At 45.0% G+C, this 19,550-nt stretch overlaps 1 protein-coding gene across 4 annotated transcripts in view; it reads left to right on the top strand.

The window, feature by feature from the left end:
* Positions 1-1,090: 1,090 nt before the first annotated feature.
* Positions 1,091-19,550, top strand: part of LIMCH1 (LIM and calponin homology domains 1) — a 183,213-nt gene continuing 164,753 nt past the window's right edge. For 2 of the 4 annotated variants that reach the window (XM_069791105.1, XM_069791095.1), the window contains exon 1: positions 1,093-1,548. In XM_069791105.1, the coding sequence (XP_069647206.1) occupies positions 1,453-1,548 (96 nt within the window). In that variant the 5' untranslated portion in view covers positions 1,093-1,452. Of the gene's footprint in view, positions 1,549-19,550 lie in introns of all 4 variants that reach the window. The other 2 variants (XM_069791087.1, XM_069791137.1) reach the window with 2 other exon arrangements.

Raw genomic sequence — 19,550 nt, 5'->3', positions numbered from 1 at the left:
TTAACTGTATGCATTTTCCTGATATATTTATATTTGAAGAGTTAGCATTTTTTTCTTTGACTAATTTGTAACAATAAACAAGATTCAAAATCCCAACTTTTGAACTGAGGTGAATTCAGGCCTAAAGTAAGGGGATGGTGAGAAGTAGATCCTACGGTTTACTTCTGGTCAAAATTTGTTGACAATTATCGCCAGCTGAAAATGTGGCCAGTAGCGACCTCTCTCAAAAAACCCCTTAGCAGTAGAGGTTAACGTTCACATCCCTGTGTTTCCAGCACACAGGTATCTTTCTATGCTTGCACAGGTGTAAACAAGAAGCTTTGGCTCATCTTTCCAACACTTATGAGTAGAGATTTTTAGGATTTGGCTTCAAAAAGGCCTTGTGAAAAATTTTTCTCCCCTGCTTCTAGAAACTTCTATGCTTAACCTTAGCCTGAAGAGCATTTGTTTGAGCTAGGGCTATTCACACGACGCAGGGTAGGCATGCAAGTCTCTGCAGGCCAGGGTTTGTTTTCTTCCTCCGCATTAAGAGAGAGAAAAAAAAAGAGTATTCACACAGGGTCTGTTTTAAGCACACCTCGGTGCCCGCTTCACCTTTGTAAGAAGAAGAACGCTGTCAGGCGCCGTGCTGGCCCTCAGGCATTCTTGCAAGGCCGCTCTCAGCCCTGAGCCAGAGGAGGAGATGCCCGCAGGCCGGGCAGAGGCACCTGCGGGTGCGGGTGCTCCGCTCCTGGGGCAGGACCCCCACGGCCCCCAGGCGGGTGGGTGAGGGTCTGCGTGGGGGAGCAAAGCCTTTTCCCGCCGCAGGGGGCTGGAGGCTCTCAGGTGCTTCGAGCAACGCCATTAATTAATCAGGTCTTCACGGCAAGAGCCGCAACCAGCAGCTCGCCGCCTGCGCGGGTGGCTGGGTGCCCTCCAGGAGCTGCGGGGGGCCGAGGATCGGCCGCCCCGCCGAGGCCGGGGGTGTCCTCCTGCCATCGTCCCCTCGGCCGCGGGGGGGTCCCCGCCCCCCGGTCGCAGCGCCGCCCGCCATGCGATGCTGGCGGCGGCGGGGGGGCGGCGGCGCGGGCATTTGCATGGGCTGAAGGCAAAGCGGCTTCGCCCGTCTGTTTTATTTTTAGCTGGCAGCTCCGGGCGGCGCAGCTCCGCTCTGCCGGCGGGGCGGGCGGGGCGGCAGGCGAGGGAGGACCGACCGACCGACCGACCGAGCCGGCAGACGGGGCACCGGCGGAGCGAGGTTACCGCAGCCAGCCGGGCTGCAGCCAGCCGGGCTGCAGAGCGCCGCCGCCCCCGGCCCCCGCCCCGGCGGCTGAGGAGAGGCAGGGAGAGGCAGGCAGCGGCCTCCGGCGTCCCCCCGCTGCGGCCGCGGCTCACCTCGGGCTGGCGGCTCGGTGCCCGGCTGCTCCCCCGCCGGCTCCCCCGCCGCAGGCGCGGCGCGCCGGGGCCCTGCAGATGGCCAGTCCCGGGCTGGAGCTGGGGGGGGTTCAGCCTCCTCCCGACCCCCCGCAGCCCGAGCTGGCCTTCACCGAGGCTCAGAAGTGGATCGAGGTAAGAGCGCGGGATGGCAGGGGTGCGGGCGCCTGAGCCCCAGCGGGGACGATCCGGTGTCCTGTCCTCGCCCCCCCCCCCCCCCCCCCCCCCCGTCGCGGGGACTGTAGGCATTTTATTCCACGCCGAGCTCTGGCCCGGCCCCCCCGCCGCCCTCCCCCGCTTTGCTCGCTGCGGGGAAAGCAGCCGGGGCCGCCCGAGCCGCGGCTCAGCCCCCGCGCAGCGTGCGCGCCTTTGGGGGGGGGGGGGGGGCTGTGTCTCCCCCCCGCGCATCTCTCCCAAACTTAATCTCTTAAACGCATTTCCCCTCCCCGCCCCCGGGGTTGGGATGAACGGGGCGGCTGTAAACAGGAGCCGCGCAGGTGCGCGGAACCGCGGAGCGGGCGCGGACGCGTCCCTCGGCGCGGCTCCCAGCCGCGGCGTCCCGGGGGCGGCGAGGTTCCCCCCCCCGCGCCGTGCTGGGGAAACCTCCGGCCCTGCGCCCGCCCGGCTCCCCGCGGCCGCGCAGGTAACGCTCCGCAGTGCGCGGAGAAGCGGGCCGGGCCAGGTCGGGTCAGGTCAGCGGCGCTGCGGGGGGGGACGGGGGGTTGCGGGTGGGCGCGCAGAGGGGGCCTGGGGCGGCGCGTCCCGCGGGAGAGCTCCTCTGCGGCCCCTTCTCCCATCGCCCAGCCGAGCCAAGGAGAGACGTTCGGCCTGGCCCTTCAGGCAGGGCAGAAAAATAGACCTGCTTGCTGTGAGCTCGTGCCGTAGGATGCAGAGACAGGCAGGTGGCGGGTGAAATTTAATAGTTAAATATTTTGGCACGTAACAATAGAGACACTTTAAATAGCTCTTCTTCTGATTGCTGGTACGCGGAACACCCATGAAGGTGGTATAAACCCAGATACCAGGGTAACAGCTCCCTTCAGCTGCAGGCTTTGAATTTAATCCGCAGCTTTTAGTAAGCCTCAGTGGATTCTGTTTTCCGACAGTGGTTAGGCAAATTGTTGTTAGAATTGTTGTGACTTTGAGATTCCCTGAAGCCCTGGGAATTTCAGACTGTAATGGTTCGCTCCAGCATCAGCCGGAAAGGTAGTGCTGTGTCAGACTTCAGGGAATTGGCACTGACACAGTAAGCCGGTGTAGTCTGGTGTAGGACCAGAGGCAGAGGAACAATGAGGAAGTGAAAGAAGGGCTTTTGTGCCAAGGAAAGGTGAATATGCAGCCTGGAAGAGGAAGAGTGAAGTGCATGTAAGCACCGGTTGTCGTGGGGAGATGAATACGGCGGTTTCTATATAGCCTTCTTTATAATCAAGGACCAAGAGAGAGACGCATGACTCTGTCATACATACGGTACATAAAATACCTTGTGACCGCAAGTTCTCCTGACTGCTAATGAAGCCAAGGCCTCAATGGCAAAGCAATTCTTTGTAGGTAACGAAGCTGCCAGCAGTCACTCCAGGCATGATAATAATTAAGGGACTACAAATCTTCCTGTATAAGAGCAGAAACTTTGTCGGTCAGGTGGAAACTTCCCTCTTGGGCAGTTTATCCCACAGCTTGCTGTAATGGGAGGGAGGTCTTGTGCCCGTTCTTGTGCGACCCAGGGCCTGGTGAGCAGAGCAGAAGGGCTCTTAACTCCTTGTGTCCTCCGTGCAGGCCCGAGGGGTCCATGTGTACAAAGGAAGCTGTCTATAACTTCTTGTACTTTTTTAATCTGCTTGATGCATGAATGACAAAGCTGTAATGTGCTGTTACTGTTGCCACCGTCCTCTTGCCTGAGGGACTGTGTCCGGAGCCTGGAGCATTGCCATGGCTGTGGTGCCTTTCCAGCAATGCCCAGAGTTGATGCTCCTACTCGGAGAAAGGAGGAAGAACTGTCAGTGAAGCAAATGTGGCTTAATTTGCCTAACACGTTATATTTCCTTTTAATCCCAGTTTGGCTTAAACTCTGGAGCATGAGGGTTATTATCTCTTCCAAAAGTCTGGTCAGCGGTCACTCTTCTAAATCTGGATGATTTGGACTGAGCGAATTATGCAGAACTTGACACATTAGTCCAAAGTTGTTGAAAAGCGGTGTCAATCTTAAATAAAATAAAAAAATTGAGGCATGCTATAGGTATCAACATTCGGTGTGCCAAGCCCTATTGATTTGGGTGAAGACCAGAAATGGGGCTTGTGCTGTGTCTGGCTGCTAGATCCATCTGCTTCAGCTGGCTCTGTAATCGTCTCTCACCAATTTGTTCTTTGGCCTAGAGACGTTAGCAAATGTCCAGTGTGTTGTGTCTTCCAGCTTGCTTCTGACCATTTAAAATGACATCTCTCTCAAATGAAAATAAAAGAAACCATTATCATTGCAAGCAGGGCTGGTGGACCTCCCTAGTATGGAGAAGACAGGCTAGTGGGGATGTTAGTGGTGTGAGACAGCTTAAAACCTGTCTTAGGCTGTAAAATAGTGCCACGCCAGGAAATTAAAGCAGAAGTGAAAGCTCTTGAGCTTGCCGTGCATTTTTGTTTCTAACGATTAAGTTGTGTGACTTGCTGTTGTGACTTGGATTCTCATCTGGTTTAAATCCTCGTGTGAGTGCTGTCACCATTGTGTAGCGCTGACAGGAATCCACCCTGTGGTCTGTGGTGCATTTCTCCTCTGGTGGGGCTGGGAAGGGAGGCTGTCCTCTTTTTACAGATGGGGAGCCAAGACACGAAGTGATGAATGTCTGGATCTGCGAAGATTGAGGTACTTCCCTTGCTCCACTCCAGACGTCTTATCTTTACTCATTGGGTCTGTGACCTTTCACCAGAGCAGGTCTTCTGGGTGCCAGAAGTCATCTTTTTCCTCTGCCGGCATTACTTTAATCTGGATGCTGCAGGATAGGGGAGTCTAAGTTGCAGTGAAGTTATTATTATGATCCTCATAATAATCCTCTTGTCTTTCCCTGGTGCTCTGAAGCAAGAGTGCTCAGGTGTTCACCTGAGTGGGTAAAAGGGCTGGAACTCTGACTTCTACTGCCAAGGCTGCTTATATATTTAACAGTTTGTGTTTTGTAAGAGAGTATTTTGAGCAATGATAGATTTGGTGTCATCTGTATGTTGTAGAATTTTGGAATTCTGCGAACTTTCCGCTTTGATCGCGAGTCACTTTGGGTAGGAAACTGGAGTTCAGCCTTGCTTAATTTTGCATAAATATCAACAATGGATCCCTCTGTGTTAACAGTAAACCAGTCCTATTATTTTAGTTTAGCTTGGCATGTGCTACTTAAGTGAAGAATGCCCTCTTAATGATAAAATGAACCATATTAGTAGCACTCAGAGGAATTCAAATAAAGGCACCAAATGAAAAACCCTGTGAGAGAGCTACAGCAATCTGCATTATTAAAGGTGTGGTATCTCATTTCAATTAATGCATCTCGGTTTCACTGAAAGAAAATATCAGCCTTGTAAAGCCTAGTGAGTTACTACAGCAAAATAACAAATCTAATTTAATCTAATGGCCTGTAATTTTAAAATGTCAAGGTTCCCTGTATGTGTGTTTAAACAAGAATAACTGATGGTTGAAGGAACATCTGTATAAACAGAGTTATTCTTGCCGTAAAGATTCATAAGAGAGTAATACAGTAATAAAGTCACATTTAATACCAGTGTAGCTCCTAAGGGTATTGTTATCTTCTCATCGCACCTCCTAGCCTTGCCTCATTAATATGCTGTCTCCTCATTGTTGAGACTTGGTTCAATTAGGGATGGCTTTTCTGTAGACTTATATGCCTTAGAAACTTTGCCAGCTGATAAGAATGCTTCCTTTATAGTTGTATGGTGATAATAAACAAGTCATGTTTTTCTGTACCCTATGGTCAGCGCTTGACTTTGCCATTCCCTCTAGATGTGTGTTGGCTAAAACCCATCAACTTCTAGTAAGTCTGCTACTTTTCTCCTATATAGATATATATATATATTCCCCTTGAGAACTCCTTTGTTAAGGAGAAATTTGCCAGCCATAGGGGGTTTGTTGGGGGTTTGTAGGTTATTTTCTTCTTTCCTTCTAGTGAAACACTTACCTGCATTAGATTTCTGTATCGAAGGTGGCAGTTTTAAGCTGATAGCAGTGGTGCCGCTTCTAGAAGTGGTGGGTCCAGGTGTATTCCTTAGTGCTTCTGGACGTGCCGCATCACGTGGCAGAACAGGCACACCACTTCTGCACCGCCATCTCTGTAAAAGAGTATGAGAGGCATAAAACCTGGGAAGTGACTCAGGCAAATAAACTTCATGTGACTGTCTTCTGCCGGGAGTCTGGAAACAAGGTTTCTTTAGGGCTGTCTCTCTCTTGTGGATGAAGTGTGAGAGAGCTGAGGCTTATGGCTCCCACTGCAAAAAAAGTAACTTAAAAGGAGATGAAGGTAGTTCACTGGCAAAAATATTTTCTAATTGGTGAAGGGTCTTGATTGGAATATCTGCTATAGGGTTCTGGAACTTGAGGAATGCACAAGTTTGTTTATATGACCTTCAAAACGTGGTATGACATTTGAGGAACTTCTGAGATAAAGCTCTTTTGATGAAAAGCATTGGGTATGTTAGCTGATTCACTGAGCGTACGAGTAACCTGTGCCCCACAGGAGTGTTTCTATTTCCAAATGTGTGTAGACACCTACCCTTCCTTTGCTGTGAAGCTGATTTTAACATCCTTGAATAGGGACTCTAGTTCCTCTGAATGTTGATACAGTTCCTAGAACAGTGGTGCCTCTAGCCAGACTGGGACCTTCGGGTGCCACTGCAGTCCTGCCGTTATTTGTATAGGAATGGATCAAATCCAACAAATGTTTTTTCCAGTGAGCAGTTCCAGAGAATTCGGTCTGACTGCCTTATGAGAGTATTTGAATACAACCACTTCTGTGTAGAATGATGCACTAAGCTTTAAGACTGCATGGTTTCGTTAATCAAATATTGCAGGAAAGTTGTTGAATGAGCCTCCAAACAGTGCCTACAGTTCAAATTTCTCAGTGTTTAGCCTCCCTCCCTCTCTTTCTTCTGCTGGAAGAGTGTCTTACCTATATACTTTACATAAATGTATTGGGAGTGAATTTATTAAAGTGAGCAAGTATATTCTCAGACTAGAAGAAAACTATGCAGATGGGTTAGACAAGTTGCCTGATTTGCGGACAAGGTAAAGTTAGGCCAGATGAATCCTTCCCACAATGTCTATAAGGCAACCATGAAGAGTCAGAAGGTGTGTGGCTGGCTTCTGGTCCTAGATGGATGTGAATGCAGAATAACTTTACTGTGGTTATAGTGACTGGGCTTGGGGAGGAATTCTTCACTGCTATCTCTACATCTCCTCCTGGGCAGTGTTTAGGGACTGCAGGCAGGGCAGATGGGATGCTCTTCATTCTGGCTAAGTTAGTCATTCAGTGGAATGAAAATTAGATTCATTTAAAGGGGGTGGAAGAACCTGCCCAAACTCTTTGACCCTGTCAGACTACCACCTTCTAGAAGTTTTTTCCTCTCCCAGTTGCCTGGCAGCTGACCTCCTGTCCTGTATACATGGACCCAATTCCCTTGTCATGAGATCTGTTTAAGCCGTGTTACAAGTAGCGCTTGGCACAGGGGTGAGAATAATCAGAACAACAATACTATTGATAAAGGGATAATGTCAGGAAATGCAGGACTGAGCTGTTAATTGTCTTAAAACTGAATTAATTTCTCCTTTCAGTACTAAAATTTTAAAATAGGTAAAAGATCTGCCCTTAACACCAGAGTGTGGAATGCCATTATGCAATTGGTGATGAACATGAGTTAATGCAGCTATGTAACCTCATTGCACTTGTTCTGCTAGTGTTAACTACATTTTTTAATACTTTTTTTTTTTTTTTTAAGGCAAATATTGGTCCTCTAAAAGGAAGGTGGAATCTTTCCCAAGTGTGGAGGATAAATAGCAGCTCAATACAGCAGAATTGTTTTCTAGCTTCTAAAACGTGTTGGCTGATCTGGGAAGTGTTGTTTCATGACAGGTTATAAAAACTGCACTATCTTTTGTTTGGAAAATCTACCAGTCTAGAAGCTTTTCGTCCATGGGTGAATACTTCTGTGCATTGGCTCTCTGCAGACATCCCAAAAAGAACAGTTTTGGAACAATCTTACAGAAAAAGCAAGATTTATAGGGGTGAAAGTGTCATTTAAAAGGGCAGCTGCATAGGGGGAAGGTATGAACGTTTTGGTGTGCAGATGCTGAAGATGGAAGCTTTCCGTCCTTCTCCTTCCAATATATCACTTAAAGAAGAAAGTGCTGTCTTTCCTTGCCCCACTCAGTCCCTTAGATCACAATGACTGCAACACCTACTATGGCACCAATAACATAACATCAAAATTGATAGCTGAAACTTCTAGGTATGTTAATTGCTGTCTCGGGTGAAAGGGCCGCAGCGCATGTCCTCAGGACAGCCTTGTAAGAATGTGCAGAACTGTAACGCGCCCCAGCTTAAAATGAAAAACAACCTGCCTGTTACTGCCTTTTATAAATAGAATAAATGTACCTGGGACAGGGTGGAGGGTGACTGCTGGGGCCGGAGCTGTGCTGGAAGGGACCTGGGAGGACCTGCGGGACAGCAGGCTCGGCACGAGTCTGCAGCCTGCTGGCAGCAGGAGAGGTTAGCCCTTGGTGGTTATTCTGGAGCCAGTAGATGGATGGAAGTGGTTGTTTCCTTCTGCTTGGCACTTGCTAGGCCACACCTGAGATACCGCATCCAGCTTTGGGCCCCAGAGTGCAGGAGGGACGCCAGTAAGCTGGAGGGAGCTGGGCAGAGAGCCCCTGGGCTGGTTGGGGCTGGAGCACTTGCTCTGAGGGAGAGGGTGGTGGAGCTGGGCTTCTTCAGGAGAGGCGGCTTTGTGGGGACGTGGCAGCAGCCCCCCAGTACCTCTGGGCAGGTGTTTGAGAAGATGGAGCCAGGCACTTCACAGGGGTACGTGGCAGGAGGGCGAGGTACTTCCTATAATCTCAAATAGGGAAGGTTATCACTTGGCGTAGGGAAAAGTTTATTCACCCTGAGGCCAGTTGGGCATTGATGCAGGTTGCCCAGCGAGGCTGGCAGATCACCGTCCCTGGAAGGTTTCGTGCCTGACTGGGCAAAGTTGGGAACAGCCTGGTCAGACCTGAGAGCTGCCCTTGCATGGAGCAGGAGGTTGGACGAGAGGTCCTCCGAGGTCCCTGCCAACCTGAATTATGCTGTGCATCTGTGACTTCTTGACAGTGGGTGAGTGAACCTCACTTAATTTTATTTTTAATGCTATGTTATTGGTTGCTTATATTATTGTAGTGCTTAAGAGCCTGTTTACATGAACAAGACCCTTCTCTATACAAAAGCAAGACTCCTATGGCTTATGGCAGGCATTTTCAGGGTATGCTACCGAGTTTCCCTTGTAGAAACTCCTCCAGCGAGTGTAAAATGTGTTTGGCTTCCAATCTATCTTTTTTCTAAACCTGGTTTATTTTAGAAAACTGTAAATATGACTGATTTCCTTGGCTTGGTGAGATTTTGTTGTTGTTGTTATCTAATTCATTGTGCACTGCTATAATTGACCAATAAGGAATTGAAATTACATCCCTTGCTTTTCAGATCTTGAGAAGATGATGTGCAGGCTTAATTCTTGAGAACTTAGATGCTAAATCCGTAAGGAGTTCTTTGTGGTATTAGTTGGTTCTAAGAATCCTCTACTTTGATAGTCACTCTGCTCAGTTCTAGTGTAACTTCCTACGGTTAACTAGGCTTTTTATTGTATGTGTGTATATATAATGATTACTGCTAGTAATCCTTACCTTAGCAGAATGACTAGCTTAACAATAGAGTTAATAATAGAACTTGCATCTGATATTAAAATTGACTTAAAATAGTGTAGTGACTTCTTGTTTGGTGAGGCAAGGAGAAAATCCGTTTCATTCGCCCCTTTAAAGAGAAACCTTACTTTGCTGGTTTCTGCTGTTTTGAGGTCTCATGCCTACTATCAAAGACAGGTTGATTTTGAAATCAACTTTGACAAGCTAAGATTTTGAAAAATAACACTGCTGCGCCTTCTTGGCTTTGGCATCATTGTCAGTGATTCACAGAGCATTTCACAGGCTAAGGAGCAGTGTGGTGGAGGCAGGGGAAGCAATTATGCTTTGTATGGCTGAATGAGTAAGGTAAGAGGGAAGTGCTCTTTGTTAATCTGTCCTTCACAGATTTTCTCCGTCATCCTTGTTCATGCTGGAAATAAGACAGGGATTTTTGCACTATGTGATCTCACAGTGAGTTTCAGGAACAGCATGAAAGGAAAACTTCTCTGTGATGTGTTTTCCCTGTACTCTTCCAACCTCCAAAACTGCCCTACCTCTGTCTGACCTTTCCAGTGGGCTTCAGAAGAATCCCAGCCCTCCAGTTATCGACAAGCTATAGGGAAGGTGGCTGCACATACTCTATGTAGTGCAAAAAAAACCAGGAGTCCTCATCCTGAGACTGTAAATACCTTCCCTATTGTTTCCTTTCCTGTAGGTGTTGGTAGATCTCAGTACAGTATTGCAATCGTGAGCAATCAAGTCTCCAGCTGGATTACAGTGTCATTTAAAAGATAAATGAGGCTGTTACCTGCCTTCTGTCCCTCAGATTGTGCATTGCCGTGTTTCAGGTTTTTCTCACCAACAATAAGGAGCTGAAATCTGTAAAAAGATTAATACACAAGCGTTCCCAAAATTTATTTTAGATCTGATACATTCAGCAAAAGTGCAGTTCAAGGGCTTTATCATACAGTGTTTATAATGCCTGATAGCACTGCATCATGTGAAGTCCCTTGCACAGGATGGGACTCTTGGAAGAAGTTGTGAACTGAAGGTGGAAGAAAAGTGTATCTTCCAGTGTTGGAACTTTCCATTTCCAGAGTGGCAGAAAAAAAGCTCCAAATGACCTTTCCACTAAAACCAGAAGGCCAAGAAACTCAGATGAATTTGTACTTCAGGAGCAGGCCACAGACTAGCACAAAGAGTTGTAACCTTTGCTCTGACTTGAGAAGCACAGGCTTGCTTTTGCGTAAGCAGAGGCTGATGCCCATAAATAACTAATTTCAAGTGGGAGCAGAATGGTTGCATGGCTACAGAGGACAGGGGCTGAGGTTAAAAACTCTTTGTGGTGCTTTGCAAGCACTGCTTTCCATGAAATGCACAGGGTTATGTTATGCTGTTGCATCGCAGCAGGAGACTGTGGCTCTGGTGGAATTTAGAGGTCTTGCTACGATGTCTTAAAACAAACGTAACTCCCAAATCCAAATCTATCACTTTAGTCTTCAAATGCCTATAAATATTGTAGGAAATTATGGAACTCATAATGATAATGATTTAATTTCTTGAAGATCAGTGGTGTGTGTTTTATACGTGATGTGGGCATATTGGACACTCCCTTTCAACTCCCACCAAACAAACTCTGAAAATCCTTTATCCCAATGTCTATTTTACTAATCTAGAAAATTCTTAAATGAGTCTCCCCCCTGCTATTTTTTTGGCATAATTCCTTGTTTTAAGTATTGTTAACTGCTTGCCTTTGATAACAATTTTTCTTGTATTTTCCAATTTTTTTTCCAATTTAAAACAGAACCAAGGTGTGTTAGTTAAAGTCTGCTATTTCGCAGTGAGCGTTTTCTGACTGGGTTTGGGGAAGGGAGGAGTGAGGAGAGGCAGAAGTGAGCACCTCGTCTCTGTCGGAGACAGGTAGGGATGCCCAGTGTGCCAGGGTGTTCAGCACTGAATCCCTTGGCTTTGTTCCCTTGCAATTGTTGTGATTCGTTTCAGTGGGCGAACTCACATATATTGTTGCAACAAAAATAACTCTGGAAATTTTCTTTCAGTCCAGAGTCATAACTGTAAATATGTAATCTAAACAGGAAAGAAAAAAAAAGACAGCAACTATACAAGTGTTTTTTCTGTTTATCATTTTCCCGATTCTGATGAGTTGTTTTTTGAAGTTGTGGTTTGGAAAAAGGAGAATCCTGATTTGGGAGCATGCATGTGCAGTCTCTGTCTTCTGCCAGTGTTTGGATCTGTTAAAGATAGCCAAGAAAATAAACTGTTTTCCGGAAGAAATTATGCTGGCAAGAAAAAGGAGGTGTCAGAATCAGTGAGTTATAAAGGTGATTCTCGCCTGAGTTGAAAGAAATTATATAAAAGCTTAGCCTAACATCCTACCCCTCCCAAAACCAATTTTTATTTTGACAAGGGGGCCTTTAGTTTTGGAATAACATAAAAAACCCTCATAAATCAACAAAGTTCAAGCAACTCAAATGATCCTTTATTAGAAACAGCTTGCCTCTTCTAAAGAGAAGCAAAAGTACCCTCTAAACATTTTAATTATGAACATGTACATCTTCAGTCTTGCTGGGTCCTTATTTTTCTCCTTCCCTGTTTCTTGGTGGTTCCAGCATAGGTGGCTGTTACGTTGTGGTTCCTGGCATCCAGAGCCTCTTAGATTGGCACAGCACAGCTGAGGGGTTAGATATTTCCTGTGAGGAGATGAGCATAAAGGGAGCAGGGTGTTAAAAATAAAGCTGGTGAAGCTGCAAAGTAATTTCACCTCCCTTGCTTATCTTTCTATGATTATTTTCTCCGGGAAGCAGTCCGGGAGTTAGATTTGCAGAGATTCACTTGGTATGGGTGCTCTTCAAAGACAAACGTCAAACAGGATTTGTTCCAGCATTACGTGTGAAGGATGCACTGCAGTCAATGGTGGAGCCTTCTCAGAGTATCCTAAACAAAAAGATCCGTATTTTAATTTAAAAATGCATCTCAGTGATAAATGCTTTGCTACTTCATTCCTTTCCCTCATTTTGCTTCTTGTTAGTAGCTTCAGGGGAGAAAGTAAGTAAAGCTGTTGTAGCTAGCTGTGGGATAACTTAATGAAAAATCACAGGGGTAGCTCTGAGGTGACATTCCAGTAAGATTTAATAGAAAACTTGTCTACCAGTGCTTGTGGGATTTTATCCATTAATTTCCATTTATTGTAGTTTGCTAGTGTCTCTGATGTAGCACTGCTGAATAATAGCTTTAATTCTTTACTTTTTATTTTTGGATTTCGACCAAGACTCTTGAGTGCATATTCTGATTCTGGTTATAGGCAGATCTGATATTTGTGGTTTTTCCACCCCCCTCAGTATTTGTTAGTTTTTCAGTGCAGCGCTTAATTCTCCAGTGCCATACGGGCTTTTCTTTTTCATTTTAGAATTGTGTGGAGAAAACTTACATTTTTGCTTCCCACATTAAGGGGCTTGAAATCAATAGATCAAAGCCAGAGCAGACTTCTTGGAAGTGGTGCAATCTCAAACTGTGAAGGCTTTTGTTTTCTGCCTTTTTTCCTGTCTCTTGGTATCTCCCAAGAGAAGGAAGAGCATAAGGGGGATCTCTGTGTAAGGGAAGGGGAGTATCCTGTCACTGTATGCTTGGGGTATAGGGCTACGTGACTAGGAGGAGCTGACTTCCAGAAGTAGTAGTGGTGGCAGCCTTTGTACAGGATGGGGAGATCCAATATGAAGCATCAAAGTGACAGTTTCCCATGGCTTGAACTGGGCTCCAGTACACCCAGGAAACAGGCGCTGGTGGAAAAGGGCTGTCATTGTTAGTTATGGGCAGTGAACATTTTCCAGTGTGTGTCAACCTCAACCAGGTTGAAGTTTTCTTTTAGGATTGAGAGGGAAAAGGTGGACATCTCATACATGAAAAAGTATGGAGAGCGCAAAACATAAGCTCCTATTTTTGTGTTTGGGGGGAGCGAGAGTGCTTTAGACTTAGCACTGTAATGGCATGTGAGGAGTAAGTGGTTGGTGAAGCTTATGTGATAGTCAACAAAGTTAAGGTTCCTACACGTGTCAAAAACTTGCTGGTAGTCTGTGTTGAGGAAAAGCTTTCATTTCTTCAACAAAAAACAAGTTAGAAAAATGGCTCTTCTACAATGTAGAAAGCTTCTGTCAAGAGGAGAAGGTCACTGTAAATGTGTACACTTGTGTCCTTTGTTGTCTGGAGGCGTGTGTGTCATTGCAGATTTCCTTAGGACAGTGGCATGAGACGAGAGGAGCTGCTGTCTGACAATTCGTCCACAACCAATTGCATTTATGGATTGCCATGAAAGTGTCTGGTAAATGACTGAGCTTGGAGCCGCGTGTGTTGGCCTGTGCGCTTGTCCTGCTCCTCAGAGACGTGACTTCTTCCTGCCAGAAGTCTACTGAAGCTGTTGGAGGGAAGGAGCACATTTGGGAATTTCTAGAGTGCGGTAACTGTAGCTCTTTCACTCCCAGTGCAGCGACAGATTATTTGGACCAATACAAGTAGGAGAATTACAACTTTGTTCTTGCTAATAAAGCAGAATGCCTCTTGCTTGCTCATCAGTAGCCCATCTGACTTCAAACCTGGCTTTTGACTAGAGGGCTCTGGACCGTTTTACTTGCTGTTTGTGTGGGCAAAGTTGGGGGATTTTGTTGTTTGTAAATGACTGCCCAGTAATCTGTCTGTTAATGCAGACCAGTATAGGTGGCAAAAGGCACTTGCTTGATTCATCTGTCATGTGGATGCTGCCATTTGTCTGCATCCTGTGCCCTAAGTGCTTTAAATATCTTTATGTAGGAGAATCGTTATTGCAAGCTCACTTGAATAATTTTTGTGTAGTTGGTCATCCATCCTCCTTGGATCTTTGTATCCTGGTGTATATAACTTAAAGGCTTTTCTTCTAAACTTGCAGAGAAAAAAAAAATTGAAGAAATTGAGTTGAGAGAAGGGAAGAGATAAGGAGGAGCAGAGTCTGGATAAAGAGCTTCAAGAGAAGGTACCCTGTAACAGGCACTTCAGAGAATATAAGCTAGATCAGGCATTTCTAATCCACTGTAAAATCTTTTTTCCTTTGGGAAGTCCTGATTGGAGTGAGGACTTCAGGCCTGATTATGTTGCAGGGAAGATACAGCTTTTTCTACTGGAAATATGATAGCAATTCTGACTAGAGTAAGCTGCTCAGCAGAGCTTAATAGAGCTTTTCTGGTACATTTTTTCTGTGGAGTTTTGTTTCTTCAACTGTTCTTCTGTGCTAGCATTTAGTATTCCTTTCCACCTCAGTGGAAAGTGAGAAGCACTGAGTACAGACAGGTACTGATTTGCTGTATCTTCTCTTTGGGAGAGACTTGGACCCAACTCTCAAATTCATTCCAGAGTTACACTGCTGTGTTTCTGAAGAGAACAGTTACTTCTTTCCCTTGCTGCTTCTGTCTTCCTCCTTCATATGCCCCGTTTTTAAGGTAGAAGGTGGTGGTGGCAGATTTTAGTTAAACTGTCATGTCAGCTCCGGCTCTTTGCTTTCAGGTTGGGCTGAACGTATTGCTTTCTGGCTCTAGGCAGTTGTTCCTCTAGTTGACTTGAACAGCATTTCATCCTGACAGCTGTTTTGCTGACATTATTCCCAGTTAGTTATTCATTGGGATTAAGGGCTTTCTGCAGCCAGAACTCTTTGCCGGGGGTGTGCCGTCATTTGGCAGACCCATTAAACTAGTAATTTTACAGTGCTTAAAATTTTTAATTTGGCCTGCATCCTTCATATTTGGAGCTCCAGCTTAATTGCCCTGTGCGCAAAGAGTAAAGACTTGCTGTAAATACTCTCCTTTTTCTACCTTTTACCCCTTCCCCGCCATATCTGCAAGCCAAAACCTTGAGAGTCAGACTTTGTTCAGTTTTGCTTGTTCTTGAGGCATCACAGATACCGTGTATGTGTTTGAGGCTCTGTATACAACCGTTCCTTGAACACTTAGTGAAGTCCATAAGCAACCATAAGGTCACTCTCAGCATGTGTTTGTATTGTTCACTCCCTGAAGATGATTATTATAGTTTCCAAACTTGGTCACGTGGATAGCATGGTCCTGGGAAGAGCGTTGCTGTAATGGTAGTGATGATGGCACTGGTGCTAATGCCTTCTCCCAGTGCTGATGGTACAGGTGCTGTCCCTCCAACCTCATGTCCTCTCTCATGGAGGTGGCAACAGCGGTTCTTGCCAGCACAGTTGGGCTGGGTGTAGCTAGAGGAGAATACTTTGTATTTGGGGCACACTTGATGCTTGAATGGCCGTTTCTCTTGCTTCTCTGCTGCTCGGCAGTCACCTGGAAGTAACTTGTGTCTTACGGTTTGGGAGCTCCAGTTTTGAGCTAATGTGCAAGCATTCCTCCTGTAATTAAAATCAAGAATCGGTTCTATTTTGGATCTGTAGCTTAGTTTGTCCTGGCACTAGTCCAGGCTGGATGGAGAAGCTTTGTTTCCTTATGCAGGTTGTTTTGCTGCTGATAAGCAGGTAGAAGGAAGAACTCCGATTGGGGTGCGTGCTCTTGTAACATCTGTTTCTTTTCTAATGTTTCTCACTGACCTTGGATCTCTTGCATGATGAACGGAATGTTAAGCATATGTGCTGGTCGCTCATGGTCTGCATCTGACTTCGGCTCTAGTGACACCTATTCACACGTTGTGTCTATAATGTTCAGTGCAATTCTAGAAAGAATCGTGATGACCCCTTAATTTTTATCATACCAATACCCTTTCCCTAGGCTCATCAATTTGTTCTGATTTATCCTGCTGCCACAGTGCACCGAATGAATTTGATATGCTTCTGGTGAGCAGTTCTCTTGTGGGCTAACCATGGGCGTGAAAGGAGAAAAACAAAGGTGGTTTTCATTATTAGAAAGAACAAAGCCATGAATAAAAGGGCAAAAGAACTGATGTCGCTTTCAACAGAAGATAAATTTCCAGTACTCTGTTCAGCTGATGCATGTTGTATTTTTAGACTTAACTGACTTTGGTTTAAGACACTACTAATTTCAAATACCAGCCCATATTATATTTGGAAAATATTTGGGAAAGCAGGTGTGTGTGTTCATGAATATGGTCTGACACAACAGAGTTCTGTCTCTGAAAGGACAGAATAATGTTAAATCCTATTAAAAAAAAAAAAAAAATTCCTGCTACCATGTCTGTAATCAAAAGGTTCATCTTCTTGAAACTGAAGACTATAAAAACTGACTTGCTTACTTAAATGTCATCAGCAGAAAGATTTACTAGGTAAGCACTAAGAAATACTTTTTTTTTTCTTAAATGGGAGACTGAATTTATATGTCCAGCTTTTTCTCAAAGACCAAAGAATTTAAATCCCCTCTTCTGTTTGTACTGTCTTGTACTTGGCTATCCCAAGGATAGGTTTAGGGCCACGTTGCAGACCAAGCAGATGATTCAGCTAAGGTTGGTGGAAATGGGAGGGGAGCATGGCTTTCTGGGCCTTTGTTTTTTGCAATCAAAGTGAAAACTGCCAGCCCTGCTCTACAAACCCAAAGCCCATCTGTGCCTAAAAGCCCAAAAGCTTGCTTACATTTTCATTTTTATAAAGTAGCCTATAGAGATTCCTATGTAATACTTCTGTTACCAATATTGCTTGGAGTTTGACAGCCTTTGAAAGAGGTCCGGGCTGGAGTGAAGGTTGCAGTTCAAGGTGACCTCTTTATTTAGTCCCTGATTTGGGACATTTCATAAGCGTGTGTCTTGAAAAACCATATTTTGTGTATTTCCATCATTGCTGACGGTGTCTCATTTCCTTATTGAGTCCAGATGTCTACTAGTTTTGTTCTCTAGCACTCTGATTTTAGCTTAAGTTTTGTAACTTTAGAGTAACTCCTTCTGGTTTCTTGGTGGTTGTTGTTACTATAAGATTATATACTTATATTTTTACAGGAGGCTTGTAATTTTGCCTTAGAAATTTAGCATGCTAAGATAACTTGGCCTTAGTCAGTTTACTCTCTTCTTGTGGCTTTAAGTTAGGGTAGCAGAAGTAAATTCCATAACCCAAATGGGAAAAGAAATGATTTGCATTTTTTAAGTACATTGTTTTCCTGGTTTGTGGGTTTTTTTTAATCTATTATGATGGCTTCTAATACCATAGAGATCAGTTGGTATAATACTGCAGAGAGCTGAGAAAGGCTCAGTGTATTCCTCCAAGAATACCTGACTTTCTACACCAATAGAGCTTTCATGTATACAGTACCAGAAAATACAGCTTCATGCCCTCATGAGCAGGAAAGCTTTTAAGAAGGCAAGTGAATACGAATGCAAATGATAGTTTCCTGTATACATAGGGTATCTGTGGGCTAATGCTGGAGTTTTAGCCTCCACTAAAGCCCAGCCAACCTATATGACTTCAGGACAGCACAAGAAAGCTTCTTCCATTGGACCTCTTAATTTTTTTTTTCTTACTATTTTTCATTTGAGCATGTACTTTGTCTGACCATTCACTCTTTTAGCACTTCATCTCCTGGCCTGTGCTTGTGGCATTTGTTCAGCTGAATTGCATGTACAAACATAAAAATGTTAAATTACGAAGAGGTGTGCTGTATTCTTCCAGGGGAAAGAGGTATTTTTTTACTTTACTCATACAGTATCCAGCATCTTAGAACCTGATCTCACTGAAGACTGCTAAATGCAAGTGAAATAAGAATTATCTGAATAATTAACATGTGTTTCTGTCTTCAGTCTTGGAGAACGTGATGAAATTTGCAAGGTCAGGCCTGCTAAAATAATACAATAGCGTTGTCTCTGCAAGCTCAGTTCTCCTTCATGGGCATGCATATTAAGTACGTGGTCACTGCTGTGTTTCTTCTGAGTATCTCTTTAGTGCGCAGAATGAATAGCACAGCTCTTAATGAACAGCTATTCAGTGTTTCACTTTCTCCTTACTGTTCAACATGCAGTCCTATGGCATGTTTATTATGTGCTATTCAAACGAAATCCCAAGGACAGAATTACTTTCTCAGACTTTTGTGGTGCTCATCACTGAACTATCTTTGCAAAAAAAGTTCTTTGCAAACATGAATCTTATTTCATGCCATCAGTGTAAGTACTGGTGCTGTGCTACAGAGAAAATAGATTTAAGACTGTATGCTAATTTGAGACTCTTAAGACCTTGTGTTCTTTGCCATGTGCTTAGCATTCTGTAGCATTATAGAGGCACATCTATGGCTCTCTTCATGCACTGGGATGCCAGGCACTCATAGCAAATGAGCAATGTGTGACTAGCAATCAGCTACCAAAAGCTTGGTATAAATGACTTGACTAGTAACACAACTGAGTACGCTGGCGCAAGCCAGGGGAGTATTCAAATCTCAGAGCAAGCCATGTAGCTAGCTGAAATAGAAGATCATCTCTTCAAGTCCCTGCAATTCTTTCCTACTTTTGCTGCCTACATACAAATTATGCAGGCAAGGAAATATCATTGTCCTCGACTGAACTGTTTCTCTCTAAGGCTTTCATTCTCAGTCTCCTGCGATACAAGTGACCTAATGAGTTTTTCTTGTTTTAATACCAGTTCTTTGTTCTTTATCATTCTCAGGCAGTTTCCTTTTCTCCTGTCTTCTCACTTCCATCGCTCTCATACCTCACTGGACTGTGTGCTTTAAAGTTGGCACCAGCCTAAATGAGAATGCCACGTGGGTGCTGTTGAGTCACGAGATTTGGGACCATGTGCCACCCTTACCTGTTCTAACAGGAAGGAAGCAGGGCTGAAATGCCCTTAGCTAGGAAGCTTTTTTCCTCCTGCCAGGATGCGGTCCTAGTGACTTATTTCCCTTGCTAATAGATAATAAACTGCTGTAATTATTAGTACTCTTTTGACTAGCATTGCAGACCTTCTGTCTTCACCTCCCTGGATAAAGCTGATCAAAGACCTTGTTCAGCATGAATTTTCTGACTTGCTGTACGCATTTCAACCGGAATATAACATTTTCCATGCTTATGATCGGTTTTTGGAAATAAGAAGTCATGATGAATTAGGAGTCCATACGTCAGGAGTTTTGAAATGACCTGTGGTAGGAGAGAGGGCTGGGCGGGCTAGTAAGTAACATCTATCCTGTTGTGTGGAGTCATCTGTTCCTTGGTATTCGGGTTGGCTGAAATTCAGCACGTGAAGGTTAATAGATCAAAATTTGTCTGTCATAAAGGCTGTGGAAGCTTACTCTGTCAG

Source organism: Haliaeetus albicilla, chromosome 1 (assembly GCF_947461875.1).
Source record: "Haliaeetus albicilla chromosome 1, bHalAlb1.1, whole genome shotgun sequence".
Classification (NCBI taxonomy): Eukaryota; Metazoa; Chordata; class Aves; order Accipitriformes; family Accipitridae; genus Haliaeetus; species Haliaeetus albicilla.
This window is presented reverse-complemented; position numbering and strand designations above follow the sequence as displayed.